Genomic DNA, 19893 nt, shown 5'->3' with positions numbered 1-19893 from the left:
CACTGTAGGTCTGACAGTTTCTCCACTGGGGGGCGCTCTCTGCCTCTGATCAGCCCCACTGTAGGTCTGACAGTTTCTCCACTGGGGGGCGCTCTCTGCCTCTGATCAGCCCCACTGTAGGTCTGACAGTTTCTCCACTGGGGGGCGCTCTCTGCCTCTGATCAGCCCCACTGTAGGTCTGACAGTTTCTCCACTGGGGGGCGCTCTCTGCCTCTGATCAGCCCCACTGTAGGTCTGACAGTTTCTCCACTGGGGGGCGCTCTCTGCCTCTGATCAGCCCCACTGTAGGTCTGACAGTTTCTCCACTGGGGGGCGCTCTCTGCCTCTGATCAGCCCCACTGTAGGCCTGACAGTTTCTCCACTGGGGGGCGCTCTCTCTACAGCTCCACTGTAGGTCTGACAGGTTCTCCACTGGGGGGCGCTCTCTGTGTTGAAACAGTTCAGTGAAATATCGCAGTTTACATTTATCGATTATGGCGAATCTGAACACGACCCCCCCTCTCTCCCCCCCCTCCTCTGATTGGCTCCTCCCCCTCTCCTCTGGCTCCTCCCCCTCTCCTCTGATTGGTCGCTGGTTTTCTTAAAGATCATGTTTTTGTTTTTAATTGTGTTTTTTGTGAATCTCAGAAAAATCCAGATTTTTAACTTTTTGCTGAAGACGAGATTATAACTGTTTTAATAAAGCACTCGAGTGAAACACGGCTCTTTATCATCATTATTATTATTTACTCAGTGAGTTTCTAAGACTGAAGTCACATGACCTCCTCCTGTCACATGACCCGCCTCCACCCTGTCAATCATTAACCTGGACTTTGAGTTTGGACCCAGCGCAGTTCGGTGAGTCTTTTCTCCGTCTCTCCTGACCTCGCTCCTGACCTCGCTCCTGACCTCGCTCCTGACCTCGCTCCTCCCTCCTGACCTCGCTCCTCGCCCCTCGCTCCTCCCTCCTGACCTCGCTCCTCGCCCCTCCCTCCTGACCTCGCTCCTCGCCCCTCGCTCCTGACCTCGCTCCTGACCTCGCTCCTCGCTCCTCGCCCCTCGCTCCTGACCTCGCTCCTCGCTCCTCGCTCCTGACCTTGCTCCTCGCCCTCGCTCCTGACCTCGCTCCTCGCTCCTGACCTCGCTCCTCGCCCTCGCTCCTGACCTCGCTCCTCGCTCCTGACCTCGCTCCTGTCGCTCCTCGCCCCTCGCTCCTGACGCTCCTGACGGTTTCCTCTGATCTGAGGTCAGTGTCTTTCCTTCAGGCCGTCAGCTGCTCCTCTTGATCTATAAAACAAACCGTCTCTCCTTGTTCTGATCTCAAGTCTTCTGAATCCAACCTCACCACCAGGCCTTAGCTTTCAAATGAGGTGTTGCTCTCCAAGCTTTCAGAAGCTTTTAGATTTGAATAAAGCCGAACTGCAGAAAATGTGTAAAGTGAGAGGTTAACATTATTAACATGAGAACAGCTCGGTCACATTTAAACGACTGTTTCAAAACTCTGCCCTCGTTTAACTGTTGTGTTGTTATATGTTAGCCGTTAGCATGTGTTAGCCATTATGTTATGTTATTATGTGTTAGCCGTTATTATGTGTTAGCCGTTAGCATGTGTTAGCCGTTATGTTATGTTATTATGTGTTAGCCGTTATTATGTGTTAGCCGTTAGCATGTGTTAGCCGTTATGTTATGTTATTATGTGTTAGCCGTTATTATGTGTTAGCCGTTAGCATGTGTTAGCCGTTATGTTATGTTATTATGTGTTAGCCGTTATTATGTGTTAGCCGTTAGCATGTGTTAGCCGTTATGTTATGTTATTATGTGTTAGCCGTTATTATGTGTTAGCCGTTAGCATGTGTTAGCCGTTAGCATGTGTTAGCCGTTACTATGTGTTAGCCGTTATGTTATGTTATTATGTGTTAGCCGTTATTATGTGTTAGCCGTTGGCCTGTGTTAGCCGTTACTATGTGTTAGCCGTTATGTTATGTTATTATGTGTTAGCCGTTATTATGTGTTAGCCGTTAGCATGTGTTAGCCGTTATTATGTGTTAGCCGTTGTTATGTGTTAGCTGTTATTATGTGTTAGCCGTTATTATGGGTTAGCCGTTGTTATGTGTTAGCTGTTATTATGTGTTAGCTGTTATTATGTGTTAGCCGTTATTATGTGTTAGCTGTTATTATGTGTTAGCCGTTATTATGTGTTAGCCGTTATTATGTGTTAGCTGTTATTATGTGTTAGCTGTTATTATGTGTTAGCCGTTATTATGTGTTAGCTGTTATTATGTGTTAGCCGTTACTATGTGTTAGCCGTTACTATGTGTTAGCCGTTATTGTGTGTTAGCCGTTATTATGTGTTAGCCGTTATTATGTGTTAGCCGTTACTATGTGTTAGCCGTTACTATGTGTTAGCCGTTATTATGTGTTAGCCGTTATTATGTGTTAGCCGTTATTATGTGTTAGCCGTTATTATGTGTTAGCCGTTACTATGTGTTAGCCGTTATTGTGTTAGCCGTTACTATGTGTTAGCCGTTACTATGTGTTAGCCGTTACTATGTGTTAGCCGTTAGCTTGTGTTAGCCGTTGTTATGTGTTAGCTGTTATTATGTGTTAGCCGTTATTATGTGTTAGCCGTTGTTATGTGTTAGCCGTAATGTGTTAGCTGTTATTATGTGTTAGCCGTTATTATGTGTTAGCCGTTATTATGTGTTAGCCGTTATTATGTGTTAGCTGTTATTATGTGTTAGCTGTTATTATGTGTTAGCCGTTATTATGTGTTAGCTGTTATTATGTGTTAGCTGTTATTATGTGTTAGCTGTTATTATGTGTTAGCTGTTATTATGTGTTAGCCGTTATTATGTGTTAGCTGTTATTATGTGTTAGCTGTTATTATGTGTTAGCCGTTATTATGTGTTAGCCGTTATTATGTGTTAGCTGTTATTATGTGTTAGCCGTTATTATGTGTTAGCCGTTGTTATGTGTTAGCTGTTATTATGTGTTAGCTGTTATTATGTGTTAGCCGTTATTATGTGTTAGCTGTTATTATGTGTTAGCCGTTATTATGTGTTAGCTGTTATTATGTGTTAGCTGTTATTATGTGTTAGCCGTTATTATGTGTTAGCCGTTGTTATGTGTTAGCTGTTATTATGTGTTAGCCGTTATTATGTGTTAGCCGTTGTTATGTGTTAGCTGTTATTATGTGTTAGCCGTTATTATGTGTTAGCCGTTATTATGTGTTAGCCGTTATTATGTGTTAGCCGTTATTATGTGTTTGCTGTTATTATGTGTTAGCTGTTATTATGTGTTAGCCGTTATTATGTGTTAGCCGTTGTTATGTGTTAGCTGTTATTATGTGTTAGCCGTTATTATGTGTTAGCCGTTGTTATGTGTTAGCTGTTATTATGTGTTAGCCGTTATTATGTGTTAGCCGTTGTTATGTGTTAGCTGTTATTATGTGTTAGCTGTTATTATGTGTTAGCCGTTATTATGTGTTAGCTGTTATTATGTGTTAGCCGTTATTATGTGTTAGCCGTTATTATGTGTTAGCTGTTATTATGTGTTAGCCGTTATTATGTGTTAGCCGTTGTTATGTGTTAGCTGTTATTATGTGTTAGCCGTTATTATGTGTTAGCCGTTGTCATGTGTTAGCCGTTGTTATGTGTTAGCCGTTGTTATGTGTTAGCTGTTATTATGTGTTAGCCGTTATTATGTGTTAGCCGTTGTTATGTGTTAGCTGTTATTATGTGTTAGCCGTTATTATGTGTTAGCTGTTATTATGTGTTAGCCGTTATTATGTGTTAGCTGTTATTATGTGTTAGCCGTTATTATGTGTTAGCCGTTATGTGTTAGCCGTTAGCATGTGTTAGCCGTTACTATGTGTTAGCCGTTATGTTATGTTATTATGTGTTAGCCGTTATTATGTGTTAGCCGTTGGCCTGTGTTAGCCGTTACTATGTGTTAGCCGTTATGTTATGTTATTATGTGTTAGCCGTTGTTATGTGTTAGCCGTTAGCATGTGTTAGCCGTTATTATGTGTTAGCCGTTGTTATGTGTTAGCTGTTATTATGTGTTAGCCGTTATTATGGGTTAGCCGTTGTTATGTGTTAGCTGTTATTATGTGTTAGCTGTTATTATGTGTTAGCCGTTATTATGTGTTAGCTGTTATTATGTGTTAGCCGTTATTATGTGTTAGCCGTTATTATGTGTTAGCTGTTATTATGTGTTAGCTGTTATTATGTGTTAGCTGTTATTATGTGTTAGCCGTTATTATGTGTTAGCTGTTATTATGTGTTAGCCGTTACTATGTGTTAGCCGTTACTGTGTGTTAGCCGTTATTGTGTGTTAGCCGTTATTATGTGTTAGCCGTTATTATGTGTTAGCCGTTACTATGTGTTAGCCGTTACTATGTGTTAGCCGTTATTATGTGTTAGCCGTTATTATGTGTTAGCCGTTATTATGTGTTAGCCGTTATTATGTGTTAGCCGTTACTATGTGTTAGCCGTTATTGTGTTAGCCGTTACTATGTGTTAGCCGTTACTATGTGTTAGCCGTTACTATGTGTTAGCCGTTAGCTTGTGTTAGCCGTTGTTATGTGTTAGCTGTTATTATGTGTTAGCCGTTATTATGTGTTAGCCGTTGTTATGTGTTAGCCGTAATGTGTTAGCTGTTATTATGTGTTAGCCGTTATTATGTGTTAGCCGTTATTATGTGTTAGCCGTTATTATGTGTTAGCTGTTATTATGTGTTAGCTGTTATTATGTGTTAGCCGTTATTATGTGTTAGCTGTTATTATGTGTTAGCTGTTATTATGTGTTAGCTGTTATTATGTGTTAGCCGTTATTATGTGTTAGCTGTTATTATGTGTTAGCTGTTATTATGTGTTAGCCGTTATTATGTGTTAGCTGTTATTATGTGTTAGCCGTTATTATGTGTTAGCCGTTATTATGTGTTAGCTGTTATTATGTGTTAGCCGTTATTATGTGTTAGCCGTTATTATGTGTTAGCTGTTATTATGTGTTAGCCGTTATTATGTGTTAGCCGTTGTTATGTGTTAGCTGTTATTATGTGTTAGCTGTTATTATGTGTTAGCCGTTATTATGTGTTAGCTGTTATTATGTGTTAGCCGTTATTATGTGTTAGCTGTTATTATGTGTTAGCTGTTATTATGTGTTAGCCGTTATTATGTGTTAGCCGTTGTTATGTGTTAGCTGTTATTATGTGTTAGCCGTTATTATGTGTTAGCCGTTGTTATGTGTTAGCTGTTATTATGTGTTAGCTGTTATTATGTGTTAGCCGTTATTATGTGTTAGCCGTTATTATGTGTTAGCCGTTATTATGTGTTAGCTGTTATTATGTGTTAGCTGTTATTATGTGTTAGCCGTTATTATGTGTTAGCCGTTGTTATGTGTTAGCTGTTATTATGTGTTAGCCGTTATTATGTGTTAGCCGTTGTTATGTGTTAGCTGTTATTATGTGTTAGCCGTTATTATGTGTTAGCCGTTGTTATGTGTTAGCTGTTATTATGTGTTAGCTGTTATTATGTGTTAGCCGTTATTATGTGTTAGCCGTTATTATGTGTTAGCCGTTATTATGTGTTAGCCGTTATTATGTGTTAGCTGTTATTATGTGTTAGCCGTTATTATGTGTTAGCCGTTGTTATGTGTTAGCTGTTATTATGTGTTAGCCGTTATTATGTGTTAGCCGTTGTCATGTGTTAGCCGTTGTTATGTGTTAGCCGTTGTTATGTGTTAGCTGTTATTATGTGTTAGCCGTTATTATGTGTTAGCCGTTGTTATGTGTTAGCTGTTATTATGTGTTAGCCGTTATTATGTGTTAGCCGTTATTATGTGTTAGCCGTTATTATGTGTTAGCTGTTATTATGTGTTAGCCGTTATTATGTGTTAGCCGTTATGTGTTAGCCGTTATGTGTTAGCCGTTATTATGTGTTAGCCGTTATTATGTGTTAGCCGTTATGTGTTAGCCGTTATTATGTGTTAGCCGTTACTATGTGTTAGCCGTTATGTGTTAGCCGTTATTATGTGTTAGCCGTTGTTATGTGTTAGCCGTTATTATGTGTTAGCCGTTATTATGTGTTAGCCGTTATTATGTGTTAGCCGTTATTATGTGTTAGCCGTTATTATGTGTTAGCCGTTGTCATGTGTTAGCCGTTATTATGTGTTAGCCGTTGTTATGTGTTAGCCGTTGTTATGTGTTAGCCGTTGTTATGTGTTAGCCGTTGTTATGTGTTAGCCGTTGTTATGTGTTAGCCGTTATTATGTGTTAGCCGTTGTTATGTGTTAGCCGTTATTATGTGTTAGCTCGTTATGTGCTAGCTGCTATTATGGTTTAATTAACTTTCTGTGTCTGTCTACAGGCTCCTCCCACCGCAGTGACATCATCCGCATCCCATGACATAATGGACTCGCCGTGTAGCCCCGCCCCCGAGCCCAAGCCGGTCCAATCGCTGCGCAGCCCTGAGCTCCAGCAGCAGTTCTTCAGCGGTGACGTCATTTCCTGTTTCAAAACTGAGCTCGGACTTTTATGAATATTCATGACCTGCTGTGTCTGCAGAGCTTCAGGGACGTAGAGGTTTCCACGGTGACGACTCCCCCGACTCCGCCCCCGCCGCTCCTGTAAGCCCCGCCCCGTCTGCGCCGCAAAGCCCCGCCCCCTCGTCCCCCAGGTCCAGTCCAGGTAAAACACCCCGACCAAAACGACAACTGCAGACACAGAAACACCTCCATGTAGCTCCGCCCCTCATTAGCATAAGAAAACATTCAATTATCATCATTAAATAACCACTCTTTACATTATTAACGAAACGCTCTCCCCCGTCTCTCTCCTCCCCCACTGCCCCCCCCAAACCCCGCCCCCCCCCCCCCAAACCCCGCCCCCCCCAGGTGTGTCTCCTCAGTTAGTCGCGGAGCTCAAAGAGTCTCAGTCCAGGCCGCGCAAACCCGTCCCTCAGCGCACGGGCAAAACCACCATCTTCTCCGGACGAGGAAGTGACAAGCGGCCGTCAGCCAATCAGGATCCGCCCAGCCGCTGACTTCAGCCAATCGGCACGCGGCTCTGAGCGGCCGTGGCGCTTAAATTCAAACGTGTCCTGTAAAGTTTGTAAATAATAAATAGTTTTTCCTGATCGTTTCTGCCTTATTTAAATGAAAGATAAAGTCCTGTCCCGCCTCTTAAAGGGACCGCGTTTTTCCAGACTGAGATGTTCTTACCTGAGCTTCATGAGTACCTGATGTTAGCATTTAGCTTGGTCGCTTCGCTACACCTTTGCTGGGAGAGGCTGAATGCTAACAACATTTGTGTGACTGAGCAGACAGGTGCACAGCAACTCGTCTAAGCTCAGGTAAGAACAGAGCTCAGTATGGGAAAACACTGACCTGTTTCTTTAAACCAGTACTGAATAACTCCTGCCCCTAGAGGCCATAAGCGCCACTGCAGGTGTCGTACATGTGGTGTTTTTTTACTCATTAATCGTCCGTGAGAGGAAATCCTATCCAGAAAAGACAAAGGGACATCGTTCATCCAGTTACACAATAAATATCATTTGTTTCACTCCAACTTGGCTGTAAATACTGTTTAAAGAGGGGGTGTTCTGCTTTAAAGAGGGGGTGTTCTGCTTTAAAGAGGGGGTGTTCTGCTTTAAAGAGGGGGTGTTCTGCTTTAAAGAGGGGGTGTTCTGCTTTAAAGAGGGGGTGTTCTGCTTTAAAGAGGGCGTGTTCTGCTTTAAAGAGGGGGTGTTCTGCTTTAAAGAGGGGGTGTTCTGCTTTAAAGAGGGGGTGTTCTGCTTTAAAGAGGGCGTGTTCTGCTTTAAAGAGGGGGTGTTCTGCTTTAAAGAGGGGGTGTTCTGCTTTAAAGAGGGCGTGTTCTGCTTTAAAGAGGGGGTGTTCTGCTTTAAAGAGGGGGTGTTCTGCTTTTGTCAGTCCCATAGCACCAGTCTATATCTCACTACAATGATGACAAACCTTCTGCTGGTCTGTAAATGCAGTAAATCAGAATAACTGCCTTGTATAAAATGTCTCTCTCAAAATGGCTGTAGTGAATGTCTTGAAATAGGCCTCTGTCTCTTTAACCCCTTAACTCCCGCCTGAACCGAGCACATTTTCTCCAGTTTGGCTTTACCCCAAATCCAAAAAAAGCTGTGAAAATAGCAACAAAACTGAGACGAAAACAATGATGGAAATGTGACTAAAAAAGGGACGAAAAATGTATGAAAAAGTGGCAAAAATATGACAAAAATTGGATAAAAATTTGACAAATGACAAAAAATTGAAGAAAAAAATTGAAGAAAAAAATTGAAGAAAAAAATTACAAAAATGTGACAAAAAATGACCAAAAAAATGCTTAAAAGGTTACCAAAATGAGTTGAATGCCCAACAAAAAAAATGATGGAAAAAAAATCTGTTGATGTGAGGAAAAAGATCCTTTCGGTTCAGGCGGGAGTTCAGAGGTCACGAACCTCTGAGCCTTTAGACACGCCCCCTCCACACGCTGTCTGTGGCATCAGTGGGGAGGGGGTTCTGCTGAGGAGCAGTGGTTGGTTACTCGGCTGGTGACCAAAGCTCGGAGGCGTCTCCAGGAGGTGGGGGCGTTCCTAGGAGGACTCAGGCAAACCTATCCCTAAAATGGCCGCCATCAGAGTTTTTACAGATTCCTCAGAAATACGTGAATGTGCCAAGGCAACACTTCAGCCATGTTTTTAATGAGGGAGTGACAGAATAAAAGGATGGAAAGCTTGAAAAAGTCCAGTTTGCAGAATACCCCCCTGCTGTGGTGCTAGCCCACAGTTAGCCTGTCATCCCATTAGCTTGTATTACCCCCAGAGGGACGACGGAATGGATTTATTAAGGTCAACAAGTTACTTAGTGCTGCTTTAAAATTTTCTAGCCTGTTCAAACTTTGTAATTAGACACTTCGCAGCGTTTATATTTTGTAATAAGGTGCTAACATTCGGAAATGTACATTATTAAAGGCGAGTTGCGTGATTTGGCGGTTGCTGAACTTTCATTGATGTCATTTATTGATCAGGACTTTGTACATTTACATCGTGCTCGTTCTCGTCACTGCTTTTATCACTAAGCATGAAGAGGCACACGTGTGTATATGTTATAGTGCCTGGAAGACTGACATATTACACGTTCATATTAAACATAAATGAATTAACACTTTTTAGATTTTTTAGATGATGCATTTCAGAAATAACAGTCGAACCGTATGACATTCGTGACTCTAGGACAGAATTACCCAAGGCCGTGGGAACCCAGGGTGCTGAGGGCGCTGCAGCACCCCCTGGTGGATAGTTTGTGAACTGCAGGCAATATCAACCCCTTAACTCCCACCTGAACCGAGCACATTTTCTCCAGCTTTACCCCAATCCAAAAGCTTCTGCTAAAAAGATGTGAAAATAGCAACAAAACTGAGACGAAAACAAGGATGAAAATGGACAAAAAATTAAGAAAAAATGGAGAAAAATGGAGAAAAAAATGAGAAAAAAATGAGAAAAATTGAGAGAAAAATGGACGAAAAAGTGACAAAAAATTGAGAAAAAATGACAAAAAATGAGAAAAAATGGACGAAAAAGTGACAAAAAATGAGAAAAAATGGACGAAAAAGTGACAAAAAATTGAGAAAAAATGACAAAAATGAGAAAAAATGGACGAAAAAATGACAAAAAATGAGAAAAAATGGACGAAAAAGTGACAAAAAATTGAGAAAAAATGACAAAAATGAGAAAAAATGGACGAAAAATGGACAAAAAATTGAGAAAAAATTGACAAAAAATGAGAAAAAAATGAGAAAAAAATGAGAAAAAATGGACGAAAAAATGAGAAAAAATGACCACAAAAATGAGAAAAAATGGACGAAAAATTGAGAAAAAATTGAGAAAAAATATGAGAAAAAAATGAGAAAAAATGGACGAAAAATTACAAAAAAATTACAAAAAAGTGACCTAAATTTGAGGAAAAATGGATGAAAAAGTGACAAAAAAAGTCACGAAAAAGTGACATAAATGAGTCGACTGCCCGACAAAAAAAAGTGATGAATAAAAATCTGACGTGAGGAAAAAGATCCATTTAGTTTTGTAGGTCTTTCAAATGAGGCGTTACACTGGCCTACAGGATTTGGGTAAAGCTGAACTGGAGAAAATGCTCTCGGTTCAGGCGGGAGTTAAGAGGTTAATGACGTATTAATGTGGTTAGTGTTTGACATCATGGACAATGGGAAAAGCAGATGACGTCACTGCCCCAAGTCCCGATCCAAGTTTTCATTTCTCCTCTTCATCACTTTCCCACTTTCACTCCTGATCCTGCTGGGCCACGTGATCCACATCCACAAAGAGCCATGGATCCCATAAAGAGCCATGAATCCCGCGCAGCTGTCCCGCCCCCTGAATGAGGATCGTGGGGCGGGGGGGGGTCCACAGTCTCCGCTGCAGCTCCAACAACAACACCAGCCTTTTCTCCAGCCTCCTCCTTCAGCCTGCACCGCCGACCCCCAGACCCACCGAGCCCCGCTACCTCTGCAGCCTCAGCGGCCTCCCGAAGCGTGAGTACCCCGTCCCCCTGCGCACCGCGCCCGGGTCCGTGCGGCCGCCCGCACCGCTGGGCTGCGGGGCGGCCGTGGCCCAGCCAGTGACGGCGCTCCGGGGCTAAAATGGCCGCTTTTAGACGAGGCCGGAGCCGAGGCAGCGCGGGGGCTCCGGCCTCGCGGGGTTTTCACGGCCTCTCCGCGTGTTTTCGGGTCTCTGTGCCAGGTTTGTGCCCGCGCGGTGCCAGGCTCACGGTGCCAGGAGCCGCCGCCGTAGTAAACATGGAACGCCCATTTTGAATCAGTGGCGGCTAACACACGCAGCTGTAACGAGGCACGCGTAAAGTCCAGGCGTTTCGTCCAAACAGGGGAAGCTCCATTAAAGACGGCGCAGGGACTTCAGGGCGAACGAGGGATTTCCCACAATTAATGACAATAAATCTGCCTTGGAGTTGTTTAACGTGTTTATATGGTTAATAATGCAGTCGGTAATAATGAATAAAAATAAAAATAATTATTTCAGCACCGACTTTCCTTTGATGCAGTAATAAAAAACAAAACAATAAAAAGTAACACGAGTATGAACAAAGTTTTGTGATTTTCTAAAGTTTTTTGTGTCGTTTTAACCAGTTCGTCATTCGGACGAAATGCCAAACACTTAAGGAGTGAGTGAAGCTAGCGCGGGGAGCTAACAGAGGAGCCCTGAAAACCCCCAGTGCTTTATGGGGGTGACAGCGGGTCTCTCCTGACTCTGCCCGCTCTGGGACGCCTCTGGGCCGGTGTGTTTCCCCCCCGTGCCCCGCGGTCACGTCAGGGTTTGCTTTATCCGCTCTGCGCCGGTGCTGCGGTCAAAGTGTTGTTTAAATGCCGCGAGTAAAAGCGCCTCTATGTTTATATAGTCGCGCGGAGGGGGAGGGGCGCCCCAAACGGCGGGAAATGGTGGTCCATTGTTCTAACGGGGCTAGCGTTAGCGGCTAATGGGGCTAACGGGGGCTAACGGCGGAGGAGCTAACGGGGGCTAACCGCAGCAGGAGCCCTCAGAGGCGGCAGGGCGCGGGCCAGGAGCCGGCAGAGAGGCGCGGGGAGGCGGGAACGGAGCGGCGGAGGCCCGGGGGGAGCCGCGGAGCCCTGCCCCGGGAGGCCATCCGGGGGAAAGTGGGGAAAGTGTCCGGGAACAGAAGCCCCAAGGCCCGAGTTCCCTCAGCTCTTTGTCCTCAGCCCCAAACAACAGAAGTGAAGAGCGGCTCAGAACAGGCCGATAAACAACACTGTCATTACAACATTACAACAACTATTAATAAACTTTACCACAGCTGTTATGCAGATGTTTCACTGTGAAGTTTAACTCTTTATGAATAAACGGTAAAAAGACACTTTATTGGCAGAATCCTAATGAAAGTAGAGACTAATCCGAGGGCAGTAACTGGACAGGCCGATGTTTTGATTCTCTCTCCTGGAATAACATCGGTTTATCTACTTTGTTTACTCAAGTACAAGTAAATAAGTACTTGGAGAAAGTGTTACTCGAGTACTGTGATTTTGAGTGAAAAAGTCAGATTTATTTTCAAATAAATGATGAAAATCCTGTGGAAATCGTGATATTTACAAAGAAAACTCAGAAAAAACAGTTAATATTTTTACTCGAGTAAGAAACAGATACTTCATAATTTAAGTTGTAGTAAAAAGTACTGTATGATAAAACTAGAAGTACAAAACTACATAAACTACTCTAACAGTTACTCGAGTACATGTGCTAGAGTAACTGAGTACTCTGCCTGGCTCTGACGTCCTGTTTTAGTTTCCAAAGAGCTGCTGGTAGAAATGCGTCTGAGCGTTTGTGTTTGGAAAGTTTGTTTGTGGGGGCATTCAGGTTTCCAAAGGTTAAAATACATCAAACTGAGGTGTGGGGCGCGGGTTAAACCTGCCTGAATGTACCTGGATCTTTGGCCCCCCATGTAACCGTTTGGACCCCCCCGGTTTACGCCTGAACTCTGCCTCCTCGTCACCGGGATCAGACTTTATTCATGAAAGAAACAGGCCAGTGTTTTACCTTAGACGAGTTCATGTGCACCTGTCTGGTCTCCACGCGTGTGCTCAGTCACGGAAACACAGACGCCGTTAGCATTTAGCCTCTCCTCCTCTATAGCGTTAGCATTTAGCCTCTCCTCCTCTATAGCGTTAGCATTTAGCCTCTCCTCCTCTACAGCGTTAGCATTTAGCCTCTCCTCCTCTTTAGCGTTAGCATTTAGCCTCTCCTCCTCTATAGCGTTAGCATTTAGCCTCTCCTCCTCTATAGCGTTAGCATTTAGCCTCTCCTCCTCTATAGCGTTAGCATTTAGCCTCTCCTCCTCTATAGCGTTAGCATTAGCCTCTCCTCCTCTATAGCGTTAGCATTAGCCTCTCCTCCTCTATAGCGTTAGCATTTAGCCTCTTCTATAAAAGCAGAGAGAAGCTCTTCCACGTTTCCCCTGTTTAAATATGTGGATTTTTTAAGCAGATAAAAAGGGAACTATATTATGAGGCGTAATAATCCCTTCACTTTACTGTGAGTCCTTGTTTTCCAGTAGGGATGCACCGATACCAGTATCGGGTATCAGGCCGATACCACATGCTTGTACTCATACTCGTACTCATTCATGAGGTCCCGATACCAGAAACCGATACCATTTGACGTGCGGCCAGCGCATCTACGAGGCGCAGCTACGAGGCGCAGCTACGAGGCGCAGCTCTCAGCTGAGGAGAGAAGAAGCAACAAACTGGAGAATTCTTTCACAATATTCCACATGGAGCTGACTTTATTACAGACTGCGCTCTCTAAACCAGAGTCTGAGCTGGATTTAACCAGAGCTTAATGTTGTTAGAGCTGCAGCGTCTGCAGTGTTTACAACATACAGGCTAACGATGCTAACTCGCTGCAGCGTCTGCAGTGTTTACAACATACAGGCTAACGATGCTAACTCGCTGCAGCGTCTGCAGTGTTTACAACATACAGGCTAACGATGCTAACTCGCTGCAGCGTCTGCAGTGTTTACAACATACAGGCTAACGATGCTAACTCGCTGCAGCGTCTGCAGTGTTTACAACATACAGGCTAACGATGCTAACTCGCTGCAGCGTCTGCAGTGTTTACAACATACAGGCTAACGATGCTAACTCGCTGCAGCGTCTGCAGTGTTTACAACATACAGGCTAACGATGCTAACTCGCTGCAGCGTCTGCAGTGTTTACAACATACAGGCTAACGATGCTAACTCGCTGCAGCGTCTGCAGTGTTTACAACATACAGGCTAACGATGCTAACTCGCTGCAGCGTCTGCAGTGTTTACAACATACAGGCTAACGATGCTAACTCACTGCAGCGTCTGCAGTGTTTACAACATACAGGCTAACGTTGCTAACTCACTGCAGCGTCTGCAGTGTTTACAACATACAGGCTAACGATGCTAACTCGCTGCAGCGTCTGCAGTGTTTACAACATACAGGCTAACGATGCTAACTCGCTGCAGCGTTTACAACATACAGGCTAACGATGCTAACTCGCTGCAGCGTCTGCAGTGTTTACAACATACAGGCTAACGATGCTAACTCGCGGCTAACAGTTTTGGCCATTCTGACGCCATTTTAAGCCCAGGGGTTTATTCATCTGAAAAACTAACCCAGCGACTAAAAAGTCCTCAGAAAATCCAAACTAAAGACATACAGCATGTTTATATTGAGGGAAAATGAGCTGCAGCAGAACAATGAAAACGCTGTAGCTTCTCGCTAAGTTACTACAAACACACGAGAAAATCTACAGGAGCTGAAGTAAAGACGAAAAGAGACCATTTAAGTCACATCTCAATACTATTGTTACATAAAAACACATAAATGAATAAAGCTCAGGCATTGGGAGCTTTAGGACATGGGCTTTTCTGTCTGTGATGGACAGAGACATAAAAATAAAAAAATAATAAATGGCATCAGCACAATTCTAATATAACTGCTCTTAAATGTGTCGCCGACTTTACTTAAGGAAATGTACATGAGGAAATTAACTAATTACAAAACAATCTGCTGTGAAATAAGTAAGAATGTTGAAGTAAATGCCTTGTACTCGTATCGGTATTCGGTATCGGCGAGTACTTAAATCAAAGTACTCGTATCGGTTTTAGAAAAAGTGGTATCGGTGCCTCCCTAGTTTCCAGGCCGTCAGGATGATGATAATGTGGTCCTTGTTTTCCAGGATGATGTTAATGTGGTCCTTGTTTTCCAGGATGATGTTATTAACGGGTCCTTGTTTTCCAGGATGATGTTAACGGGTCCTTGTTTTCCAGGATGGTGTTAATGTGGTCCTTGTTTTCCAGGATGGTGTTAATGTGGTCCTTGTTTTCCAGGATGGTGTTAATGTGGTCCGTGTTTTCCAGGATGATGTTAACGTGGTCCTTGTTTTCCAGGATGTTCTGTAATGTGGTCCTTGTTTTCCAGGATGATGTTAACGGGTCCTTGTTTTCCAGGATGATGTTATTAACGGGTCCTTGTTTTCCAGGATGATGTTATTAACGGGTCCTTGTTTTCCAGGATGATGTTAACGGGTCCTTGTTTTCCAGGATGATGTTAACGGGTCCTTGTTTTCCAGGCCGTCAGGATGATGCGTAAGGACGTGAACAAGCCGAAGGGGAAGACGTCGGCGTACGCGTTCTTCGTTCAGACGTGTCGTGAGGAACATCGTAAAAAGAACCCGGAACAGTCCGTCAACTTCGCAGAGTTCTCCAAGAAGTGCTCCGAGCGATGGAAGGTCAGTGTTCCTCACGCAGAACGTCTGCTCCATGGAGAACGTCTGCTCCATGGAGAACGTCTGCTCCATGGAGAACGTCTGCTCCATGGAGAACGTCTGCTCCATGGAGAACGTCTGCTCCATGGAGAACGTCTGCTCCATGGAGAACGTCTGCTCCATGGAGAACGTCTGCTCCATGGTTCTGCATGTTTAAGGTGTTCCTGTGGAGGCATGAGGATTATGTTAGTTTAAACATTACACCTGCAGGATCAACATCACACAACTCTTCCTGATGTTTCTTCAGAGATCTGGACTTTATCAGACGGATGAAGCAGCCTGAGCTTCAGACGCTTCTTCCTCTTTAATCCTGATGGGATTTACCAACGTTCTGCACGTCATTATTTTCTGATAAAGGAACCTCTGAAAACAATAATAATGTCTCTGTCCCCTCCATTAGAGAGGGGGGGCAGAGCTAAGGAGCTAGGCTAGCTACTAGCCATGCTGCTACTAGCCTAGCCAAACATAGCCAAACAACGTGCAAACTTTTGGGAGTCGGTAAATAAACCTTTGGGCCTCCTGGAAGTGTGTGAAGTTTGTGTTTGTGTTCAGTTGGTAAATGGCCGAATAATCAGCTTTTCTTCATTATTTAATATAAAGACCAGCGTTCTCCACATGATACTCACGAAGCTGAGCACCGTTATTCCAATACCAGAACATCTAGAACCAGAAAAGGGACCAATGAGGTCCAAGCTTCATCTCAAATGTCAAGAAATGTGAGGGAAAAATGTGAATAAATAACTCAAAAAACATTAGACAAACACTAAAAATAAAATGTCGGTGTTGAGCAATAGTTCTTCAGAGTTAAATGGACTCACAGCGACAGGAGCAGGTCAGTCAGACCCTCAGGAGAAACACCTGCAGATCACTGACCTCCATGTCTGTGGCCTCATGTGCAGGAGCTCAGCAGAAGGTTCAGGAAGTCCCTGAGATCTGCTCTATGGTCAGATGTGGATCTGCTTAAACGTGGTCACTGATGGAAGCTGATGTTTGACCCAAAGCTGCAGAATCACAGACATGTCTTTCCTCTTCTGTCTTTGCTCCAGAGGAACCAGAGCCTGCTCACTTTAAGCCTCAGCTTCACTGGGTCAGAGCGCTGGAGCCTGAGGAGAGGACAGCAGCAGATCAGTGTTCCTGACAGGAGGGGGCGCTGCAGCATCATGGTGGCTCACATTAAAGCTTGTTCTTCTTCTCCCCCCGTGTGTGCAGGGTCTGACTCCCCTGGACAAGAAGGTGTTCGAGGACATGGCCAAAGCCGACAAAGTGCGATACAACCGCGAGATGAAGGACTACATCCCCCCGAAGGGCTTCGGCAAGAGAGGGCGCAAGAGAAAAGACCCCAACGCCCCCAAGAGGCCCCCGTAAGTACCACCCCCTCAAGTACCACCCCCTCGTTTAGCCTGAGCCCAACACCCTGAACTAACCCAGCTCCTGTTCTAACCTCCTCCTGGACCTCCTCCTCCTCCTCTGTCTCCGCCCCCACAGGTCGGCGTTCTTCGTGTTCTGCAGTGAGTACCGGCCCACGGTGAAGCAGCAGTACCCGGGTCTGTCCATCGGGGACTGTGCCAAGAAGCTGGGGGAGATGTGGTCCAAGCTCACCCAGAACGACAAGCACCCGTACGAGGAGAAGGCCCAGAAGCTGCGCGAGAAATACGACCGGGTACGAGGGGGGAACACAGGGGGGATATGAGCGGGTGTGGAGGGAATCAGGGTTAATAACAGGGCAAAGGGCATAAGGGCTGGGCAATATGGACAAAAAGGAGAACATCCTGTCTGATCTTCAGTCACGTAAACACAGCGCAGACGGCGTTAGCATTTAGCCTCTCCCTCTCTCCTCTATAGCTCCAAAACAGGTCAAGATAGAAGCTACCAAGCTCTTCCACGTTTTCCCTATTTAAATATGGTTACGTGAAGTGTTCCACTACAAAGTATAATTACACACAATTAAACACTGTGGATTTTCTAAGCGGATAAAAGGGGGGACTATATTGTAATGCGTAATAATACCAGGAGTAGTTCGGCATCCGCGCAGTAATCTTCACTTTACTGTGCGGATGCCAAATTAAAAATAGTTCCCCTTTTATCCGCTTAGAAAATCCACATGTTTTGTTGTGTGTGTGGCCTGTTCCTTTAACTCTCCACATGTATTTTATTTTTTTAAACAATTTATAAAACAGAGTTGTCGCAGCTTTTCTGCTCCGGTGATGTTTGTGTTTGTGAGCACTTTTAAAGAGCTGCAGCTCAGACATGGAGACGTGTTCAGGACTAAACCTGGACCAAACCCTGGTCTGGGTCAGGTTGACTGAAGACCAGGAACAATCCTCACACATGTTCTAGAAGGTCAAGTCTGGGATTTACAGAAGTGTGTTGAACCATCTACATGTGGAGCTTTCCTGAGTCGGACCATCTTTATGACTGTCCATCAGATCCTCCTCCTGCTTCTCCTGCAGGGACGTCAGATCCTCCTGAGCCACAGTCTACAGTCTGAAGAGCATCACCCCTGACATTGTGGAGGAAAAAGTACCATTTTCATCGGCCTGTAAATCCCAGACTTCACCATCTAGAACATGTGTGATGATTGTTCCTGGTCTTCAGTCGACCTGACCCAGACCAGGGTTTGGTCCATGTTTGGTCCTGGTTTAGTCCATGTTTAGTCCATGTTTGGTCCATGTTTGGTCCTGGTTTGGTCCATGTTTGGTCCATGTTTGGTCCTGGTTTAGTCCATGTTTGGTCCATGTTTGGTCCATGTTTAGCCCTGGTTTGGTCCATGTTTAGCCCATGTTTGGTCCATGTTTAGCCCTGGTTTGGTCCATGTTTGGTCCATGTTTAGCCCTGGTTTGGTCCATGTTTGGTCCATGTTTAGCCCTGGTTTGGTCCATGTTTGGTCCTGGTTTGGTCCATGTTTGGTCCATGTTTGGTCCATGTTTAGCCCTGGTTTGGTCCTGGTTTAGTCCATGTTTAGCCCTGGTTTGGTCCTGGTTTAGTCCATGTTTAGCCCTGGTTTGGCCCATGTTTGGTCCATGTTTGGTCCATGTTTAGCCCTGGTTTGGCCCATGTTTGGTCCATGTTTGGTCCATGTTTAGCCCTGGTTTGGCCCATGTTTAGCCCATGTTTGGTCCATGTTTGGTCCATGTTTAGCCCTGGTTTGGTCCATGTTTAGCCCTGGTTTAGCCCTGGTTTAGCCCATGTTTAGCCCATGTTTAGCCCATGTTTGGTCCATGTTTAGCCCTGGTTTGGTCCATGTTTAGCCCTGGTTTAGCCCTGGTTTAGCCCATGTTTAGCCCATGTTTAGCCCATGTTTGGTCCATGTTTGGTCCATGTTTAGCCCTTGTTTGGTCCATGTTTGGTCCATGTTTCGCCCTGGTTTGGTCCATGTTTAGCCCTGGTTTAGTCCTGGTTTAGCCCTTGTTTGGTCCATGTTTGGTCCATGTTTCGCCCTGGTTTGGTCCATGTTTAGCCCTTGTTTGGTCCATGTTTGGTCCATGTTTCGCCCTGGTTTGGTCCATGTTTAGCCCTTGTTTGGTCCATGTTTGGTCCATGTTTCGCCCTGGTTTGGTCCATGTTTAGCCCTGGTTTGGTCCATGTTTGGTCCATGTTTGGTCCATGTTTAGTCCATGTTTAGCCCATGTTTAGTCCATGTTTAGTCCATGTTTAGCCCTGGTTTAGTCCTGGTTTGGTCCTGGTTTGGTCCATGTTTAGTCCTGGTTTAGTCCATGTTTGGTCCATGTTTAGCCCTGGTTTAGCCCTGGTTTAGCCCTGGTTTAGCCCAGGTTTGGTCCATGTTTAGCCCTGGTTTGGTCCATGTTTAGTCCATGTTTAGTCCATGTTCGGTCCATGTTTAGCCCCTGTTTAGCCCATGTTTAGCCCATGTCTAGCCCATGTCTCTGACCTCTGACCCTCCGTCCCTCCCCAGGACATGGTGGCGTACCGCGGGGGGGTCACGATGGGCAGGAACCCCGGCTCCTCGGCTCAGGGCCCGGACGAAGACGAAGACGACGACGGAGAGGATGAAGACGACGACGAGGACGACGACGAGTGAAAAGCAGGACCGGACCCGGATCAGGACTGTGGGGTCTCTCAGAACCACCACCGCCGGACCTGGACTGGACTGACCTGGACTGGACTGACCTGGACCGACCTGGACCGACCGGACTCTGACGCCGCCGAGAAACAAACCCCAAACGTCTGAAACTAACGCGGCCAAACCTTTGTGTGATTTAATTTGAGTTTGGGCGGCGGGCGCGGTGGTGCCGCTCAGAGACCCTCACGTGCACGGCTCTGTGTGCGTGTGTGTGTGTGTGCGTGCGCGGCTGGACTGTAGACTCCATTCCACGTCTTCGTGTTGTTCGTGATGTTTTTTATTTGATTCACTGAAACGTAGAAGTTTTTTTAATAAAACACAAAATGAACCAAAGTCCCGGCGTCTCGTCTCCTTCCCCGACACACAGTATTATTATTATTATTATTATTATTATAGTTATTATTAATATTGTTCTGAGGCCTGAGCGCCTTCAGGGCTCGTTAGCCGCACAGCAGAGCCAACACGCGTGTCCAATTACACACGGACAAAC

The 19893-nt window shown here is 44.9% G+C and overlaps 2 protein-coding genes across 2 annotated transcripts; both read left to right on the top strand.

Annotated features, from left to right (window-relative positions):
• Positions 1 to 751: 751 nt before the first annotated feature.
• On the top strand, positions 752 to 7109 carry LOC306980973 (uncharacterized protein). Its single transcript, XM_079580521.1, has 4 exons — positions 752 to 837; positions 6347 to 6473; positions 6544 to 6666; positions 6873 to 7109. Exons 2-4 carry the CDS (start codon positions 6389 to 6391, stop codon positions 7019 to 7021), a joined length of 357 nt encoding a protein of 118 aa, XP_079436647.1. The 5' UTR covers positions 752 to 837; positions 6347 to 6388; the 3' UTR covers positions 7022 to 7109.
• A 3265-nt stretch (positions 7110 to 10374) lies between these two features.
• On the top strand, positions 10375 to 19735 carry hmgb2b (high mobility group box 2b). The gene is made up of 5 exons (XM_079580498.1): positions 10375 to 10530; positions 15128 to 15286; positions 16532 to 16683; positions 16808 to 16982; positions 19236 to 19735. The coding sequence occupies exons 2-5, from the start codon at positions 15137 to 15139 to the stop codon at positions 19359 to 19361; spliced, it is 603 nt and encodes a 200-aa protein (XP_079436624.1). The 5' UTR covers positions 10375 to 10530; positions 15128 to 15136; the 3' UTR covers positions 19362 to 19735.
• Positions 19736 to 19893: the final 158 nt, after the last annotated feature.

This window comes from Gobius niger (genome assembly GCF_951799975.1).
Source record: "Gobius niger genome assembly, chromosome: 21".
In the NCBI taxonomy this organism is placed as follows: domain Eukaryota; kingdom Metazoa; phylum Chordata; class Actinopteri; order Gobiiformes; family Gobiidae; genus Gobius; species Gobius niger.
Note: the sequence above shows the minus strand (reverse complement) of the source record. Positions and strands in the feature narration are given on the sequence as shown.

What these genes read in the sequence shown, in the direction of transcription:
- LOC306980973 (XM_079580521.1), top strand. Translation starts at nt 6,389, where the DNA reads ATGGACTCGCCGTGTAGCCCCGCCCCCGAGCCCAAGCCGGTCCAATCG. An exon ending in CCAGCAGCAGTTCTTCAGCG is followed by an intron (nt 6,474 to 6,543) that starts GTGACGTCATTT and finishes CTGTGTCTGCAG; the next exon opens with AGCTTCAGGGACGTAGAGGT. An exon ending in GTCCCCCAGGTCCAGTCCAG is followed by an intron (nt 6,667 to 6,872) that starts GTAAAACACCCC and finishes CGCCCCCCCCAG; the next exon opens with GTGTGTCTCCTCAGTTAGTC.
- hmgb2b (XM_079580498.1), top strand. Translation starts at nt 15,137, where the DNA reads ATGATGCGTAAGGACGTGAACAAGCCGAAGGGGAAGACGTCGGCGTAC. An exon ending in AACGCCCCCAAGAGGCCCCC is followed by an intron (nt 16,684 to 16,807) that starts GTAAGTACCACC and finishes CCGCCCCCACAG; the next exon opens with GTCGGCGTTCTTCGTGTTCT. An exon ending in TGCGCGAGAAATACGACCGG is followed by an intron (nt 16,983 to 19,235) that starts GTACGAGGGGGG and finishes GTCCCTCCCCAG; the next exon opens with GACATGGTGGCGTACCGCGG.